This window comes from Macrobrachium rosenbergii, chromosome 13 (assembly GCF_040412425.1).
Source record: "Macrobrachium rosenbergii isolate ZJJX-2024 chromosome 13, ASM4041242v1, whole genome shotgun sequence".
Classification (NCBI taxonomy): domain Eukaryota; kingdom Metazoa; phylum Arthropoda; class Malacostraca; order Decapoda; family Palaemonidae; genus Macrobrachium; species Macrobrachium rosenbergii.
Genome location: NC_089753.1, coordinates 3,080,910 through 3,102,519, shown reverse-complemented (window position 1 = coordinate 3,102,519; position 21,610 = coordinate 3,080,910). Strand labels below are relative to the sequence as shown.

The window sequence follows — 21,610 nt, the reverse complement described above, 5'->3', positions numbered from 1 at the left end:
CGATTCACGAAAGCCGGCTAACAACCTGCTTCCTGTCGGGGCTTTGGTCGGCAGAAGTATTCTGGATTTTGGGGGAATCGCTCTCATGCCATTGTTTTTCTCACCCAGTTCTGGAGCGATTGAGGAAGCAGGGAACAGAGAGAGAGAGAGAGAGAGAGAGAGAGAGAGAGAGAGAGAGAGAGAGAGAGAGAGAGAGAATGATTACCAATTTCGTATGTTGACAAGTTTTTGGATTTCTTGGTTTAAGCAGAATAAAAACCTGTCAAAATAAACATTATATGACAAACTTCAACAACAAGAATAAATGCAGCAAGACATTTTATGCCCAGGGTAAATCCATCTCATCAATCACGCAAAGTTAAATTTATTCTGTGACACGAAACCTCACATTGCACATTCTCTCTCTCTCTCTCTCTCTCTCTCTCTCTCTCTCTCTCTCTCTCTCTCTCTCTCTCTCTTATTCGCAATACTGTGATAAGAGGAAAGACCTCTGATTATAACGAGAAGTGATGAGTTACTTCGTCTTCAGTGGAAAGAAAAAAGTCCTGCTCTAGACGTCCTTTGAATGAGCGTCTCTGAGAATGAAGGCAGCAGCAGTTTCTGTCTTTTCTTGGGGAGAGATTGGCAGGAGGGCGCCAGTTATGAGTAACACTTCTGCTACTGCATATCTTCTTCTTCTTCTTCTTTTAACGTGCTTTTATTCCCATTTTTGTATGGGGTAAGCACGATGCCTTCTTTTGAAGGACTTTTTGATTTGGCTTTGGGGTAGACCTGTGGTCTCGATCGGCTGCCCTGCCTGACATCGCTTAGACCCCGGTACGTATGTTTCATGTATCATACCCGACCCAACGCCCTTTCTTCCCAGCAGCGAGAAGTTATTGCGCGGCTATGGCGAGAGTTCGAGACGTGTGAGATGTTTGTTATGTTTTTAGAAGGTGTTGTAGTGGCTTTGTTTTGTGTGTGTATTTAGTCTGTAACATCCATTTGCTTTTTAAGCAAACCTATCCGTTGATTACATATATAATCCCGGGATGTCTACACGGATAGCAGTGTCTGCCTCTCTGATCAGTCGGCTGCGGGTTTGAACCCGCGCCACAGATCTCTACGAAGTCCGAAGCTGCTGCTGTAACCGACTGAGCCATCGAGGCTCCTCTGCTACTGCATATGGTAATGATAATAATAATAGAGTAATGATTGTAATGAGAAATATTACAGCTGAAGTATTTGTGCTTAGTTATCCCATAGTGCGTATATTGAGGTGGATAATAATAATAATAATACTAATATTAATAATAATAATAATAATAATAATAATACTAAATATTATAGCCTAAATTGTCGAGCTTTTTTATCCCTTAGCTCAGGCGAAATATGAAGCGATGGTGATTATGAAAACAATAGCAATAATAAAAATCTTAACAATCATCATTTCAACAATAACAGTCATAAATTCTGACTGAAGCTTTTACCATCTAAGTTGTAAAACGAAATTCGAGAATTACGATTCCAGGCAGTTTTCGAGGGAGCATTCCACTGAGGAACTTGAATTTCAAGGAAAGTCTCAACTGCAGCAATGGAATCGAATTTTGACAATTTAATTCGGTTTTCTGCTTCGTTTATCAGTTTAATTTATCCATGTATCACATTTATACTAATTTCTGCCCATTTTGCATAATAAAGAAAAACATATCCTTTGACATAATTGATCTGCGGGAAGGTGACAGCTCAGAACTTGGTAGTTTTGCTTTTGGAAGAGGCTTGGCTTTAGGTCTTGAGGTATAGACGAAGCTAATCATTGGGATTAGGGACAACGAGACCGTTGAAAAGAATTTGAAGTAGAATCTGTGTTTTTTTTTTTTTATCTTCTGTCCATTTTACCGGATCAGTGAAGAAGTGGAGGGGATAGTTGACAATGCCGGGATTTGTCAGGATTTTTTCGGACTGAAAAGCAGGCAGATGTAGAGTCACCAGAATGGAAACCAGTCACAGTGTTAGCATAAACAGAGTGGCCCTGGCTGCAAGAAAATTGCGTGGTTGGTTATTTCAGTGCCTAGACAGCGAACGCATCCCTTACGACCGGAAGACAACAAATGTTTTGGAGAACAACACGAAGAGATTAATAAGATTTGAAGGTTTATAATACTGATCCAAGTGCTGAGAATGAGTAGGAAGTAAGTGTAGATCCAATATGTGTTGATGACACTTTGGGTGAAATAAGGAATAAATGACGTAAATCAATTCATTCCAAGAGACGTTACTTCAACTTTTTTTATGTTACCTTTCACCCGTAGAATAAAATCAGTGAGGTACTGTGTGACGTTATTGGTCAGAGGAATAGCGGATTTAATCCTCTCTGTTACTTGTTATTTTTGGAGCGAAATAAGGAAAGAGCGATTTAAAGTAATTAGTTAAATCAAATGAAATTTGGATGCTGGTATGTTACCTGTCACATAAAAAGTGAAAAATATCATAAATTTGCAAATTAAACAGAGTGAAAATTGATTCTTTAATAACCCTCACTTATAGTGAAATGATAGTGATTTAATGTAAACAAACCAATGAAGCGAAGGTGTATTACTTTCATATCTTACTCGACGCTTTTGGAGTGAAAGAAGGAAGAACTATTCAAAGGAATCAAGTGAAGAGGAAATTTGATTCTTTCGTATGTTACCTGTCGCCTTTTGAACGAAAGTTGGCAGCGTTCCTTTCCCGCACCAACGTAACGAATTTGTGTTTGCTCATTAATATTCAGAAGCTGGTCCTGTGACACGCCTTCAGATACACACATCACGTCTTCACGCCCTCACGCCGTAGCGGCCCCTGGCCCTGCACCCCTTCCTCACCCCAACCCAGGGGTGGGTTACCATCGTTTTATACCCGATTTCCAACCGAATACAATAATCACGCGCCCACGATTGCTTTTCTAAGCCCAGTCAATAATTACGGCTGTTATTATTAATATTTTTATTAATATTTCTTAGATTTTTTTATCATAATTATGAGAGAGGGGAAATTTTCATGATATTTCTTGCACGTTTCGACCATAAAGCCAATTTATTTCAAGCTAATAAATATAGATGAGTTATTATTGATGTATAATATATATATATATATATATATATATATATATATATATATATATATATATATATATATATATATATATTTCTAATTCAAAGCTTGCACCCAAATCGGTTCCAGACGAAGCCGAAAATGAAACAAGAATCGAGAATCCTCTCTAAAGGGAATCACGTATCAAGGATCCGTAAAGGTAGCTCAAAGATTTAAGTTCCAAAACATCTCCTTGATAGGCATAGCTCCTCCCACCTCACGGAGGCCACGCCCACTCTTGCGTCCCAGCAGGTACCCCTCATGTACTAACCCTTTACCCTCTCTCTCTCTCTCTCTCTCTCTCTCTTATCTCTCTCTCTCTCTCTCTCTCTCTCTCTCTCTATACATACACACACATATATACATACACACACACACACACACACACACACACATACATATATATATATATATATATATATATATATATATATATATATATATATATATATATATATATATATATATATATATATAAATGTGTTTTGTATATCTTACACAGAAGGTGATAATGGCAGTTTCATGAACAAAGATCATACGGATAATAGATTTTTTTGATTCATCAAAAGTCGTATGAGAATCAAAACTTTTGAGAGTTTGTCTTATTTGTAACTGTTTAAGATGATGAAGTATCGTTATTATGTGTTTAAACAACTGACTAAAATACGTAATTAAACTACAGGGCCAAATCCATCATCTTAGGATACTGTATGTGATTGTTTAATTATTTCCTAATCTCTTATTTTCATATACAGTATATATATATATATATATATATATATATATATATATATATATATATATATATATATATATATATATATATATATATATATATATATATATATATACATACATCTATGTCCTTCACAGCGCCTGTGTGCGTACTTATGTACACGCACATACGCTGTAAAGGAACAAATGCACAACCACGGCATTTTTCTCATTAAAATCTTACTTCATTCTCATCCATACTTCTAACATAATGACCAATAAGACCACTCTCCAAATCTCTCGCTCTCTCTCTCTCTCTCTCTCTCTCTCACCATCAAAGCCCTCAAAACCGACTTCCCTCAGAAGTGCTTTAATCATCCACTTAGTTCAAAATATGCACAAACATATCATGTACTTAGAGCCTCATTTCCTGTCCGTAGTTACTGGCATATACCCCTCGCTGGGCATCCGTGCTTATTCCTCCGTCATGGGTGTTTATGCTCCGCCGGGCACCTCAGCCAGCGCCTTCACTTCCACCCACACCTTTTTTCCTATTATTATTATTATTATTATTATTAGGCCACCCACTCTGGTATGGTATCGATCTTTTGAGCTAAAGACGAATAGATGCGATGGACGTGCATCTACATCCTGAGCATTTTTCTTCGGGTGTCCGCTTTCCTGCTGATAACCACTTGATGTCATTTTCCAATCCACCCACTCTGGTCTGAGTTCATGCTAAAGCCGAAGAGGTGCTGTCTAATCGATGGAGTTTTTGTTGCTAAAAACGTAGTGCTTGAAATTGTCCTATCAGGTTTTCTCAACGATTTCCTATTGAGGAACTGTTTCTTTTTTAGTATTATTAGTTTTTTTAATATTAGAACCGATTCAGTAATAAAAATCGAGTCATACAGAGGAGTGTTTGAAAAACTCGTAAATAATATTAGAATTCCTAGTCTTGTTCAAAGCCTCGTCATGATGGCATCGAGGAAGAGTTTGGAGGGGATGTCGAAGAAGACAATAGTGTGCTTCAAAGTCTCTCTCTCTCTCTCTCTTCAGACACAGTCTTCAAAGTCGTCGTCCTCTGTCCTCATTTCTCCTCTCCCCTCCTTCTGTACTCTTGTCCTCTTTCCTCTTCCTCTCTCTCCTCTCCAACCTCCTCCCCCAGTATCCCTTCCCCCACCCCCCCAACCCCCATCGTCGGCAGAACCCGTCGAATCTTCATTCACTTCTCGCCAGGAAGATTTGATTCTGCGATTTGACTCAATTGTAAACAAACCATAAAATGATTCAGCTGACATATATCGCCTCCGTAAAGCTCTTCTCTCAACACCTACGTCCAAACGTGCCTCCACTCCCGGCCGGATTTTATTACCACTCTATGGCAGACATTCTCAAAAGGAGCTCTTATCCAACGGACCCACTTGCCATATATATATATATATATATATATATATATATATATATATATATATATATATATATATATATATATATATATATATAATATATATATATATATATTTATATAAAATACACACTCACACACACACACATATGTATATAATGTACGCGCATTTTCTCTTTAGAGGTGACGGCCCTTTAGGGTAATGGTCTTCCTGTCATCAGAAAGTCCCGTACTTCATTACTGGGTACCCAAGCACTGCGTAGGTCCATGTAGGCACAGCAAGTTTAATGTGGATATATACATACATACATACATATATATATATATATATATATATATAATGTATATAAAATATGTATATATATGATTATATAATTTACATACATACATATATATATATATATATATATATATATATATATATATATATATATATATATATATATATATATATATATATATATATTTGTGTGTATGAATTTTTATCACATACACCGTGACTTCTTTTATATTTATAAGCCTTAAGCTACAAATGTCGTTTAATACCCAATTCGCTCCACCTCGAGAAAATTACCGAAGGGGAATTATAATTCGGCATCTGAAAGATTCGAACGCCCGACAGTGCCACTGAAAGAGTAGAAGGTGGATCATACGAGAGAGAGAGAGAGAGAGAGAGAGAGAGAGAGAGAGAGAGAGAGAGAGAGAGAGCCATGTCTATAGGACGTCCTACAGTTTTTGCTTCATAAGAGAGAAAGAAAGCCCTTATGATGCTATCTAGCAACGTCGTCCCGGCATGAAGGGCCGGATGACGTAAATAATATTTCTGGGTTTTTCTCTCGCTTTGCGTCAAGCTTTCTTTGCTATCAGGTATGACTGTGACATAAATTTCCTCTTAGAGATTCATTTATTTGGAATAAAAAAATCCCAACCTACTGGTTTTCGTCTGTAATCTGATAAACGAAGGTTAGTTTCAAACAACGCACCTTTGTATCGTTGTTAAACGAAGTGGTAAAAAATGATTTCTCCTGAGTATTGCCCATTTTCGGCATCTATGTTATCATTGTTATTTTTATTAACAACACTGCCGAAAACAAGAAAGCAATAGTAATAATAGAAATAACAATAATTGATCGCGTTTGGCGTGAAGGAGGATGACCCATAAGTGACGGACAAAGAAGCCTTGGCAGAAGAGCTCTCGATATGTAGGACATCCTTGGTAGCATCAGGTTCAAAAGGACAGAATTGGACCGTCATGTTTTTAGTTCTCATATTTTTAGGATAGTCATATCTTGAACACTCACATTTTGGGTAGATATTTTTGAAATGTTTGTTTTAGGTTAATATTTTTGGTCACATGTTTTTTTGCCCAGGTGGTCTCTCACAGGTAAGGTTAAACAGTTTCTATTCAGGCGCTATTAATTGCAAGATTGCTGTTCACCCTTGGAATTCCTCTGCTGTGCACACAATATAAGATTCGTGTGTGCGTGTATGTATATATATATATATATATATATATATATATATATATATATATATATATATATATATATATATATATATATATATATATATATATATATGTATGTGTGTGTGTGTGTGTGTGTGTGTGTGTGTGTGTGTATGTGTGTGCGTGTTTATGCGTATATCAATAAGAGAAATCAGAGAAAAACACCGTGGGTCAGAGAAACTGACGCATATCTTATCAGCTTAGAATTTCTGGGTCATTATGCACCTCTTCTTTTTCCGTGCTTTTATTAACATATTTCCTTTTCCAACTTGGAAACAATGGCTGTTATTAGGTCATCGAGAACGCCAACATACGCACAGGCAACTTAGTAGCTCAAGAAAAGGAAGCAGAGTAAGAAATACCGGGGAAATTGTGAAAGAAGACACAAAGAGCCAGACTGCTTTTTTTTTTTTTGTGCGTATTTCTGACTTCTAATCTTCAGCCGGGATCAAGTCCCACGTTCTTCATTCCGTCTTTGGTCCTGGGTATGTTAATGGGTCTGGTCAGTATTGGGAAAGGTGATCATCAATGAGTGTCTAATGCTATTAAAGCACAGAGTTTTGCGAGCATTGACAGAACTTTTATCACACATTAGGAGTCAGGTAGAAACGGCATTGGACTGATAACTTTCTTAGATTCCCTGCAAAACTTTTATCTTTGTTTTGAAGAGAAATATGAACATTTTTCAAAACCTCCGAAGCCCTGAACCTACTGCGTCACCCTGAGAGGGAAGAGAGACATATTTTCATCAGAGAGAGAGAGAGAGAGAGAGAAGAGGGGGCCTCTCTACCTTTTGTTAGAGAGAGAGAGAGAGAGAGATAGAGAGAAATAATCGAAGTTTTCGCTTAGAGATAACTACAAGTTTCTTTTCTAAAGAGAGGCAGAAAGAGAAGCGACAAATGTCATGACTTACTGCATGAGAAAGAAAGTCTTTCCATCTTCCTTTCTTGATGGAGAGAGAGAGAGAGAGAGAGAGAGAGAGAGAGAGAGAGAGAATACGGACGTCTTTCCCTCTCCTTTTCTCGTCTTCTGTTCAGACTGACGGATGTCAGGTCTACTTTCACGTGAGCTATCAAGATCTCTTGTAGCGTCCACGAGAGATCTCGGAAGAGACCCGAACAAGAGAAGACCTATATTAAGTGGACCCACTTTTTTTTCTACAACATGGGTCACATCGCCCTCTCAAGCCCCTTCTTAGTAACTGACGCGGAGTGCGGTTACACTCGAGTCCGTTACCAAGCCTACAGATGGAAGCTATTTCTCAGGTATTTTTGTGGGTATTTTGAGGTTTTTCTTATCTATCGGTGATGAAGAGGGCATGGCTAGGTGGTATCCTACTGGCGATTTTTTCAGAGTTCTCGTGGTCTTGGAAGATGGGCACATGGATTTGTTTTCGGTTTATCGCCTGGGAGGGACATGATCGGCATCCTGATCCAGAGGGTTTAAGGACAGACGGATATGCACGTACAAGCGTACAATGTGTTCATGTATACACACACACACATATATACAGTATATATACTGTATATGTATATATATACACACACACATATATATATATATACTGTATATATATATATATATATATATATATATATATATATATATATATATATATATATATATATATATATATATATATATATATATATATGACTTTTATCACATCATCGTGATTCATATACAAATCAATGCTACAAACGTCCTTTAATATCAATTCGCTCTACCTCGGAAATAATATATTTTCATATATGTTACCGAAGGAGAATTTTTTAGTTGATAATAAGTTCGTCGTCCCGTGGGCTCGAACCAGCGAAGGACAAGAACTCAGGACTACAGTGGACGCATTTAACCCACGCGGCCAGCAAGTGAGGTATAAGTGGATTTCGTCTCCCATATACAAATCACCCGTTGTATATGGGAGACGATATCCACTTATACCTCACTTGCTGGCCGCGTGGGTTAAATGCGTCCACTGTATTCCTGAGCTCTTGTCCTTCGCTGTTTCAGCCCACGGGACGACGAACTTATTATCAACTAAAAAAATTCCTTCGGTAACATATATGAAAATATATTATTTCAGGTAGAGCGAATTGGATATTAAAGGACGTTTAGTAGCTACTGATTATATATATATATATATATATATATATATATATATATATATATATATATATATGTATATATATATATATAACTGTTAACTGTTCGCATGAGGTTACTAGCCCCATTAGCTATCGATCGATCTAACTATCTACATATATATATATATATATATATATATATATATATATATATATATATATATATATATATATATATATATATATATATATATATATATATATATATATATATATATATGCAAAACATGAGTACATCGTATTTCAACATTATACCGGATCCCCACTTCCATGGAACTCGAGAAACAGGACAACACTGCGGTCACTCTGCCACGCTCACATGGTAAAAGCTGAATCGCCGATGCACCACCTGTGCAGAACCTACCACATGAGTTGCCTCATTTTCCCTTATGAGAAGACCCATGAGCGGCATGTGGAGCCCCCTAAACAATGTGTGCCATTCACTTTCGTTCTGTATGCATGTTCGCATTTCCCGGACATCGAGGCCGCTCCTTTACAAGACCTCTTTCCCGCTATCTGTCCATCACATCCTCAATCTCCATCCAGATATTTTGAAATTATAAACTTCAGTAAATTATCGCTCTCCATTCTTTTCACATGACCAAACCATCTCACCATACTCTGGTTTATCCTTTCCTATACTCTAACTTTTCTTCCACTTGTACGTATATCAACATTTCTCATCCATTCAGTTCTTCTTATACAACATATACCACATAAGCACATCTTGCTAACAGATTCACTTATCTTGATTTTTATTCGAGATCCACACTTCACTTCCATAAGGGACATTGGGCTCGACAGCCCCTTAATACATCAGCACTTAATGTCTATTCCCAGTCTTCTGCAGACACCCTGCTGCATTTCGTTGTTCATCTATTCTGTGACACCACTTCTTATTCTACCATCAAATACCCACGAGAATTATCCATCTCCATTCTTCCACCATCCACATTGCCAGTCATTGTTCAGTCTTTCTGGTTTCCATTTACCCTTACTTCATTCTTGCTGATATTTAACTGTCAGCTTTATCCTCATATGCACTTCCACTAGTTTCCGCGTTCCCTTTTCACAATCTCCATTTAGTACTGTATTACCTGGACACTCCATTTGCCTTTCACATTTTTATCCCGCAACTTTACATCTAAATATGCTGTCCTTTCTCTGGTTCCTTGCCACATCTCTCCATCTATTGAGAATTACAGAAACCACACACACACACACACACACACACACACACACACACACACACACATATATATATATATATAGATATATATACTCACATGTATACACACACACATATATAAGTATATATCTGTATATATCCATGTACATGCATCAAAAACACACATTAATGAGTAGTATTTGAAACTGATAATTGTCAGCTGCAGAAGATGTCCCTTTGTCATTTAGAATATTCAAGTACGGTTTCATGACGGAGAATATATCTCAGAGACACTTCCGCCCAGTATAGTTCCATGTCACTATTTTACCTTTTTGTTTTACCGACAGAAGCAAAGAGAAAATATATTTCAGCGTAGAATTCCTTTACAATGAAATCCTTTTTGTCCTTTCAGGAAAGAAATGGCGGGCTCTGACGCCAACGGAACGCCGCCCTTTTGTCGAAGAAGCCGAGCGGCTGCGCCTGAAGCACATGGCGGACCACCCTGACTACAAATACAGACCCCGTCGGCGAAAGCAACAACCGCCTAAGAAGCCCGGAGGGGGTCAGGGTCCCCCCGGTCCTCCGTCGGCGTCTTCTTCGCCCCCCTCCACCACGACAGCCACCACAACCACTTCGTCCCAACCGAGGAAGGACAGTCCGGCCTTACCAGGAGGCTTCTTGCAAGCGACCTTGACGAGGCCTTTGAATTCGGGCGAGCTCAACGGCTCCCCCGTGCCCCCGCCATCTTTCCAAAACCAGGTCTTGGCCCTCCACACACCGGACGCCTCCCCCACTTGCTCTCCCGAACCTGCATGGCCCCCTCCCCCGCCTCAAGTTGCCCCGGCCATTCCTCCATGCACTCTGGCGGCCTTACCCACTCCACCAGAAGCCTCCCCACACGACCACGACCACCTCCACACTTCCGCCAACGCCAATAGCAACCTCCAACACCACCAACACCAACAGCAGCAGCCCCACCAGCATCCCCAACAACACCTCCCGCATCCTCACCCTCAGCAGCAGATGGAAGGCCCAAACCATCCATCCGGCATCAACAGCACCAAGCTGTCACAGCATTATTTCGCGCATCATCCGGGCTACCCAAATTTCCACTATCCTGGACACGTGTACGGATACGACTATCATGACTACTCGGCTGGGTCCGATGGCTACTACCCGCATCAGTACGACCCTCAGGGTTACGGCACTGAGCATCACCATCATCACCCTGCTTTCACGCATCCTGCATTCAGCAGTAAGTCTGAGCTTTTACTGTACAGTACATGTCGCCATCTAGTGGAAATATTTCCCAGATACTGTATGTCATGGGAATGAAGCAAGAACCCAAGACTGAAACACTCATCTTTGTCACCTTTTGGCGCTTGCAAGTCTATGGTTAAAATTACTCTTAAATATACCTATATATAAATCTGGACCCTCGTTGTGGTCCCACGCTGACTCCCTGTTGCTACAATTTGAACAAACGTGAATTGCATAACGCAAAGAAGCTTTCAACCAAATTTCATCGTTTTTGGCCCAGTAGCTCTAGAGAAAATTTGTAAGTGACTTCAGCGTATATGCCATACTCCCTATTTATCGGCCTTTGGAAGAGGATGTATCTCCCCGTCCCCATTTGAACAAACCTGAAGCCCTTTATCAAAGATGCTTTGTGCCGTCTTATTTGAAAAAAATGGAAAGTTGACGCACACAGAGGGACTACTGACAAACTTCGGTCAGAAAGGCTCTCACTCTCAGCTCAGGTGAGCTAATAGTAAAACAGAGGCACTCCTAGATTCCTTCTTTTGCGGTTCCATCATAAACATTAAGGACCCCAAAACCATCTCATCAGAATCATTTTGGCTCACCTAAGTTGAAAGTGGATGAGCTTTTCTCATCCGTGTGTCTTTCGTACACATGTGCATGAATGTATGGTATAAGCATTTCACGTTTAAGATCATTTTCAGCCAAATTTGATACGAAAGCATCCACAGACAAAAGACTGCCTCCCTACTTCCTACTGGACCAGAAATGCAAAACTTACGTGAAAGCTTCCTTATGTAATGCAAATCGCGCCACATCAGTTCCCAAAGTTTTTCATTGTAATATTTTAAAAAATCTTCATCTTTTATTGGAAGCGCAGCCAGGTGGTTCAAGTGAGCGTCATGGCTCAACGGCCTTTTGTTTGTTCGCGTCTCCTTTCTTCCCTCTCCGGTAATCAGAATACATTATTATTATTACTATTATTATTATTATTATTATTATTATTATTATTAGTAGTAGTAGTATCATATCTTCTGTAATAATTCCATTATTAGCAGCATTTCTCTCCCTCCCTCCAGCATTGTTTTCCGCATTTCTATTACCAACATCACCTCAAAACCATTTCTACTGCAGCAATTGCAATACCTCTCTCTCCTTCCTGACGCAGGTCCAAGAAGCGAAGTGAGCGCCGACGGAGGTGCGAGCGTCGGCGCCTCCAGTAACGAGGGCGTGGGCGTACAGCAAGGCGAATCGATGGGAGGAGGTGCGGGCGGGGAGGCGGAGGTGTTCGACGACGTCGATCGATCCGAGTTCGACCGATACCTGAAGGGGCCCGAGCGCCCTTCTGCCGTTGTCAACCCGAACTTCACCTACACTCCGCCGGTTAACGGCAGGTAACGGAGGAGCAGAGATATAGGTTAAGAGCAGCCATGTGGTATTTCCTTGTGCTTCTTTTTCTTCCGTTTTTCTTCTATTTTTCTTATCTTTCCTTTTCAAGTTCAGAGCAGCGTTCGACTCTCCCGTTCTTCGGGGTCCTAATTTTGTGTCTGACTGTAAGTCAGATCAACAGCCGCCTCCTTCTCCATTGTTCCTCTTCGCCGTTTTCTTTTCCGTTCCAGTTTTTATTCGTCTGGTTCCTTTGTAATTGGAATTCAGGTTATGGACAGTCCTCTCATTTTCTCTGAAACTTATTCTCTTCTTTTCTTCTGTTACGTTGATTTGTTATTGGATTTCGGGATAAGAACGTTCTTGCCATCCGTTATCTTTCTTTAAGATCATATTTCTTCCTCTCGCTCTTTTCAGTTTCGTTTTCCTTATTCTTCTTCCTCTTCATCTTTTTCATAGGAGCTCCCTTCTTCCTTATTGACCTGAAAAAGCTTTCCGTAGATGTACATTAGTATAGAATTACACAGCAGATTTAATTAAAAGCCCTTTTTCTGTTCTCTCTCCCAAACAGCGGGATTCATTTTGAAAGCTATTTTCTCCTTCATCTGTACGATATTAATGCTACCTGGGTGATGAATATTAAATAAATAACTAAATAAATAAATAGATAAATAAATAAATAAGTGCTGGACATCTGCTTTACCATCGCGTTTGTATGTTAGGTAATGTTGTCGATCGATGTTACTTTTATGAGATTTTATTTCTGATACTCGTATTATTTTGCTACTTGAACTGAGTAATTTCTGCTTTGTTTTTAAGTTTTAGTTTTTGTACTGTAAAAGTGAACTCATATGAATGATGAACAGGCTTTGGAATTCTTTTCTTGGTTCCGTTTTCGCTTTTCTTGTAAGTTCCATCCTTCCCCACTCTTTTTCACGTTTTCTTCCACTTTAGGGCAGCTAAGGGCAATGCCTCTGCAGTGAAATGCTATGAGATTTAACTCGGCTTTCCATAATGTCATGACGGTTCTGATTCAGCCTTTGTTTATTCTCACTCGTCAGGTATCTCCAAGTAGGAGGTGGAGGAGGAGGTTCTGCCAGTAGCGCAGGCACCGGCGGTGCAGCCTCAGGAGGAGGAGGAGGAGGAGGAGGAGGAGGAGGAGGAGGAGGAGGAAACAGCCAACAGTACCAAGACTCCTCCTTCACTGCCCTCGTCAAGGAAGAACCCGAGGACTCTTCCGCAGGCAGCGGGACAGAAGGAAAATCCACGGACACTGCCTGTCCCTCTTCGGAAAGCAGCCGGGGCGACAGCAACACCTCTAGTCTTCTGTCAGCGCTCGCTGACGTCAGAGAACTCTATTATGAACATTCGTAAGGCTGTGGAGTTCTTCAAGGTTACGAACATTCGTAAGACTGAAACTTTGGATAGATTAAGAAATTCTTTTGATTTAGAGTGTTAAAAAAAATTCGATGACTGAATAATGGTCACGTGGGAAAAGGAAGTGCAGTTTTTAGAAAAGGGACTTTGGGTATTAGCAATTCCGAGTGGCATCCAAGTTCTCTTTTTTAAATTCCATGTGATTTGGAAGACTTAATATTTTACTTTAATTCGACATTTTGAATGAGATTACATTGTCCGTCTCTTTGATGACGTATGCTTAACATAGATCTACAATAAAAACCTATCTTTCAAGTTTACTTAAAAGTGACCCTTTTGATACTAAACCACTAGATTACGTAGTTTTTTTTTAGATATACTTAAATTATTGTCAATTGAATTTGTGAAATGTTGATTCTCTTTGAGATCTGTTCTTGGTTTGTCGGTTGATTACTTTTGTTAAGACAATGGAAATGTACCTTTTTTGGTTTATGTGAACAGATGACCAAGTCTCAGGAAAAATTAAGAATAATAAATGCTACACCTTTCACCTCCAAGATTTTTGTAAGTAATAGATTTTAAGGCGATTGAATTTTCCGCTTGACTTTGTAAGACGCTGCTATCGTCACATTTGCAAAGGTGTAATTTGTATCCTAAGAAATCTTTGAATTCTGAATGCTAGCATGTTAGTAAATTCGTTCCCCTCTGTTCCAAGTGAAACGTCCAGTGTTTGAGTATCAATATTTTTGTTTTGATACTTTCGCAGTTTGACAATTAGAGCATTTTCATAAAATGCTTTCCTGTGTAGACAGTACGAGGGAAAGATATAGTGTATGCAGTATATTGGAGCCAAACTGGCGCACCAAAGACTTCTTACAATTTTGTAGGGAAAGACTGTAGCAGGAATTAAGTCCTTGTTATATTTAAGTGTGAATGGTACTTGTATCATTATCAGAGTAAACTATAATGAGATTTGTCCCTAGCGGTGAAAATGACTGAATATTACGAAATGTTCTGAGTCTCCTGCCCTGTGCAAGGTTGTAATTTACCGTTTGTTAGAAATGTGCCTGCGTGGTTGGAAATGACTGCGGCTGGAAGACAGTGAAAAATAGTCCTACCAAGTAAAGAAGAAATAAGGGATGTGACTAAAGCGGCGACCCTCTGTCGAGGTGAGTCCTGTACTAATGATTGGCGAAGATAATGTTGGTAATAAACATTGTAAATACGTAGAAGTGAATATGTCGAGGTTTTGAATCGATTAGAGAAGTGAATGCTTATCACTGTACAGTGCAGATGGCTGATGTTTGAGCCATTTTATACTGGTATTTGAGTAAAGCACTGCTTATGAGCAGCAACCACTGGGTGAAGCTGCACTCCGGTCTCGTGACCTCAACTTTAGAACCTGCAATCTAGAATACATAGATATTTTTGTAGCCAGGTAGTGAGCAGATTTCCCACCTGAACAACATTAGAGAATTTGTACATAAAAAGATGTTTATAATTGTTGCATACTGTCTGTGTCTATTTTTCATAATGTTATTAAAGATGTAGTCTGTTAATGCTACAAATGCACTTATGCAATCAATCCAGGTCAGTAATGTCTTTACCCAGTATTCTTTTTTGTTACGTAAGAACTTCTAATTTTCAAAAATACAGACTTTCATGTACACACACACACACACATACATACATACATACATACAAATACATACATAACACATATATAAATATATATATATATATATATATATATATATATATATATATATATATATATATATATATATATATATATACACATATGAATGTTCGTATGTACTGAAAGCTTATATGAAGAGTACATTTAAATATAGGTTTGGAAACATAATGTTTTCATGTGAACATCATTGAAGCTAAATAATTAAATGGTAGATATAATTTATATTGAAAAATTATATGCCAGACTTTCATTCAACTTTACAAATAGTGCAAAATGTACATTCATACAATATTATTACATGTTTGTGCAAATATAAACATGTGCTGTGCACATGCATATTCAAATATGGCATATGTTCATGCCTTTTAAAATGTCTACAGCATACCAAGTAGTTTTACTGATAGGATGACACAGTGGTGAAGACCATTTTACTGATACTGATGACCATAACAAACCATAATGAGCATAGACATTTCTACCAATATTTGTCGAAGTACAAAGTTCAAGTGCCTTCCGAGAAGATAACCGTTTGGAGAGAATGTGATATATTCCTTTGCATATGCGAGTGCCTTTGATATTTAGGGTCTACTATTTATGTGTTTTTATATGCATTTATACATATCTACTATTTATGTATATATACATATATATACTGTATATATTTATATATATATATATATATATATATATATATATATATATATATATATATATATATATATATATATATATATATATATATATATATATATATATATATATATATAAACCTGAGTATCTTGTCTGCCTATATCCTAATCTGCTAAGAGCTTGTATATTAGACCCCAAAAATAACTAATGAAACTTGAATACGAGATCATTGTAGGTGTTGTGAAAGTGAGCCGATGCATGTACTTTCCAAGTAAAAATATGAGTTTGATTTTCTATTTATTTTTTCCATTTTATGTGAAAGAGTAAATAATTGCTCTAAGTAAAAAGTCCTTAACAGTTCTTTACTCAAGGAGTGATTGTGTTTCCTGACAGTGTCAAATCTGTGCGCTCATTTGCCAATCGTTTAGTTTCATTTTCCTGACTTCACATGTGGATAACATACGAATGACTCATGTTTGACTTATTACCTACTTAAGTTGCCTCGTAAACATGATCATCGATTTCTCAGTCAGTTGTGTTTCGCTAACGTGATTGAGGTTCGCGAGCGATGAAGTGGCTGCGATTCGGTGAAAGTGATGAAGATGCAATAGGAATAGATATGGGGTTAAAGAGAGAAAACTGGCACGCCGCGCCGTGACTTCAGTTCTCCGATCTAAGCGCCTTCCTGAAGCAGGGTGACCCTCTGGCGATGAATTCGTCGCCTCCCACAATTCTTGTGTGATTCGCTGCCAGCAGTGATAGTATGTGTATATTTTTCTCCATAGAATATTTTGTAAGGTCCCATCTATTTTGTATATGCTCCTATTCAGGGTGGTTCCTTGTACAGAGAAGTTTATTAATATATTCTGATAGAATAATACACAGAGTAATTAGTCATGTTTGTAGAAGAGACCCAAAACATTTTTTATATTCTCACGATTCTTTTGTATTTAGATGGCTCTAGATAGTGTTTTATAAAGAGGTGGAGTTTAATGGTGCCATTTACCTGTCTTCCCTTTCATGTTGCTAATACTTTATACAATATAATATATATATATATATATATATATATATATATATATATATATATATATATATATATATATATATATATATATATATATATATATACACACACATACATAATTTGGAAGCCCCAGTGAGCTTCCAAAAGAACCTAACAGTCTTGGTAGCAGCTCCCAGTAATCCATTTGCTCCGATCAGATCTTAATACTTCCGAAATTAGCGAATCATACTTTCCTCTACTGCGTCCCTTAAAACATAAGGCGAGTCTATTTTTTATTGGCGGTTGTGCCGTTACCTGACCAGAGAAGCCTGTTGCTAGGCAGAGTTGATTTGGGGAGCTATGTCCTGTCAGGGCTCGACGCTTTTTTGTGAATCGCAATTAAAAAAAATGTAATCAAGAAGCGTTTTATAGTTAAAGAAAATCAGTATGTATAACTTTATAACCTGTTTTACGATCAAGAAGATGATAAATATCAAGTAAATGATAAATATCAAGCAGTCTAATATCAATATAATAATTTCTCTATTCGAGAATATTTTTTGTATATCTTGAAATCCTTATTCCATTCATAGATACCCCTTTTTTATAACTGAATTTCATCAGCAATTCACCACGCCTTATGCCTTATGGACTAGAAGTCTTTTAATGAATCCTTCCATTTATATTGACTGTAACCGAGATCCGACCCTAAACGCCACATAATGACTGTAACTATAATGCAAGAGTACTGTACATCCGCCTCCTCACTTCATGAACTCTGGAGTCCAGTACTAAAAGCGTCCTCTCGGACTTACCGTACAGGAATACTTCTGATGTAATGATGCCCTTCTTCCACCAACACCTTCCAGGGGTTAAATGGCACTTCGAGACGACCACCACCAACATGGAGATCTGAAGTTTGTGTAGTTTTGTAGGATCTCTGTGTCTGTTAATTTCCTTTTGTAACCTTTAAGTCCTTCACCGCTGACGCACACAACTCCACGATTTTCTGTAGAAGCTGAAGATGGCCTGTTGTCATGAAATATGAAAAATAAAAAATAATTTTGATTTAATTTGTGGTTTCTCTTGTTCCCTGTGTCTATGGAAGGAAGAAATGGAAAGGAATAAAAGTTCCCCTCATGTTGACAGTTAAAATAATTTCCTCGCTAGTCTTGTACTCCGATCGCTGTGTCGTCCTATTAGAACGGGGGCGAGAGGCCGCTTGCTTGGCAATTTAGACTCGAGTCTTTTCCTTCGAATCACTATTGTCATGTATATCCGGCCTCACTGTAACCCATCTTCGACCACCCCAGGCTACTGAGAGCCGTCGTCACATTCGACGTATTGATGTTTGGGATGAGGCTGCTTGCTCAATAACCACCAACCACCATCCCCCATAACTGGGCAATGTACTTGGAATTCCTTGGTGGGGTCACCTATTCAAGCACTGTCTTGACCAAATTTTGTTAACGTGTATGACTGAAAGATCACAGGGGTTAGTTAGAATGTCACTGTCAGTCACTGATGGTCACCCTTCCGAAGCTGACCAAATCCAAATGTCAACATCAATGATCGAAAGGCCAGCGCTCCGGTGACCTTAATACGTGAACTATTTGTATTTGCAATTCACGATTTAAAATCTATTCTATGTGAATATTGTACTTCTCAAAAAGTCGAGTACTGTTCCCATCTCGTCACCTCTATGCTTAGCCTAAATTTACGATTTTTCTTCTGACCTCTCAAGTGGGATGAGTTTTCTCCTGCCTGGGACCCTCGTGCAATTAATGAAATTCAGCCAAATCATAATTATACGAGTGCTGTGGAATGACGAACGTTCTTCCTTGAGCAAATAAGAGAAATGTTATTTGTAGTATCGCTTTTCGCGCCAGGCGGTTTACACCTTCCTGAACTGATACCACGAAAGCCATGGGTGGGGTTTGAATATCCCAAAGAATAAGGCTACTTTTGCCCACCACTAGTGAAACAGACACTGGTAACTGCACAATAAACACTTGCAAAAACACTGGTGACCGTGTCCGTGGGGGAATCCTGGTGCAGTATCATCAAAGTAAAAAATCATGCCACCAATATGAAATGTGAAAATGGTAGAGCGAAGCGTGACATTCTGAGAATTTTCCTCGGTAACCTTATTTGCAAAACAATGAAAATCAGTTTTAGCATTGCAAGGAATATGGCATTAAGCAAGTTTTAAAGACGACATTAATCTCTCTATATTAAGTGTATTTAAAATAAAAAAAAGGACATGCATTCATTGACTGCCATGAATTGCACTGCTTTCTTTAATTCTATAAGGATTTTTAAAAGAAGAACGTACTTATAACTGTTGTCACTTTTTGTTTCACTTGGATTGATGCTAGAATGCAGCAGTAGCCGAAAAGTTGCTTGTGCCACAAGCATAGCCTTGCCTTTGACAATCTCGAGGTCTTGAACTCACCTCCTCCCGCTCGCTGTCCTTCATCGTAATACTCCTCTGATATCATCTTTGAAATTAAGTGATCATTTTAAATGTCTCTGCTTCAATATATTTATTTAAAACAATAAACAACCTTATCCATTTTTTTTTCAATAGTGACTTGAACAAGCTCTACCACATGAAAATATGGTTGCTGTTATTTCCCGTGTCTCACAAATTTTAGTTTACAGATGTCTATGGTATGGACAAGAAACGCAACACCACCGCTCCTGTGTGCCGGCTTTGATTTTGCTGTAAATTTTACGTTTACGGTGATAGGTATATTATTTTTTAGTTCAGGTCATAGAGGGAAACTGGTTTTTTTTTGTGTAACAAATTTTGGCTTAATGTAGGTTTTCATCGAACCAAATGTCTTGTAGGTTGGTAGTAGAAAGAAACAGTAGTTTGGTAGCACAGGCTAGGTTTTTGCCCTCAAACTATTCATCTGGTGAGATGTTATATCGCTCAAACCTTAATTTCGAATGAATGAAAATAATTGCTGTGTGGTAAAAGTGATCGAATCATCATACTAAGCAAAAAATAGGTTATAAGGATGGTAACAACAAGGAAAAGAATCTTGGTCATGCAAGTGCTAGGTTTATATCTGTTGATTTGGCACCTATTTTTATTGTTTTGTTCTTTTTAAACTTCAATATTCCCCAAAATCAGTGAAAATTACTTTCTTAAAGTAGTCCTCCTGTAACAATCCTCTCAAAGTATCGCTCCAAAGCCTTAGAATAGAAAGAAATGACTTTGCTAGCCTCTTCTCTCGTTGGTTTATTAAGAGATGCTTTCTAATATTTGATATATATATATATACAGAAACACTGCAAAATTCTTTATTTAAGATACAACAGGCCTCAGAACAATAACATTTCGAATGTATTGCACAGTAATTATTAATTTACTTGTAAACGATAACATAGTCCTATAATAATTAAACGAGAGGGAAAAAAGCAAAATACTGACTTCGTGTGTTTCCTCTACATTATAGTACTGGTATGATAGAGCAAGACTTTCAATATGGCCGGCCGGGGCCAGACGCTTGTAAGGCTTGCCAACTACCTGATCTAGATATCCGAGAGATCGCGCGCGAGCGCGCGCGCACACACACACACACCACTAAATGCGTTTTTACTTATGAATACCAACTTTCTTAGTGCTACTGCTGTGTCTCTTGTTCTTGTTTGTTTGTTTCTAGTAAGTGTGCTTTGACTTAAATCATGAGATCTTCCATTGATTAATTCAGGTGGGACTAGTATATATATATGCATATATACAGTATATATATATAATATATATATATATATATATATATATATATATATATATATATATATATATATACACTGTATATATATATATATATATATATATATTTATATATATATATTATATATATAATATCTATATATATTTATATATATATATATATATATATATATATATATATATATATATGGACTTTCAACAGTGTGTTCATCATTAAGTTTAATATTCCTTTTTTCAATAATTTCTTGATGTTTACAGTAGTCTATTCCTTTCACACTGACTTCTATGGCCTTCATCATATAAGAATTTCAAATAAAGGCTTTATTTGAAAATCTGTTTCTTTGCTTTCTTCCTGGTTTGCATGTTAGCAAAAATTGCTTTACCGTATACACACACACATATGTATGTGTGTGTGTGTGTGTGTGTACAGTAAAGCTTTTATTTGAAATTCTTAT

At 37.9% G+C, this 21,610-nt stretch overlaps 1 protein-coding gene across 1 annotated transcript in view; it reads left to right on the top strand.

The window, feature by feature from the left end:
• LOC136844858 (uncharacterized) overlaps positions 1-15,784 on the top strand; it is an 89,314-nt gene extending 73,530 nt beyond the window's left edge. The window contains 3 exon segments of the mRNA XM_067114101.1: positions 10,465-11,307; positions 12,481-12,706; positions 13,760-15,784. Coding sequence (XP_066970202.1) covers positions 10,465-11,307; positions 12,481-12,706; positions 13,760-14,072 — 1,382 coding nt within the window. The 3' untranslated portion in view covers positions 14,073-15,784.
• Positions 15,785-21,610: the final 5,826 nt, after the last annotated feature.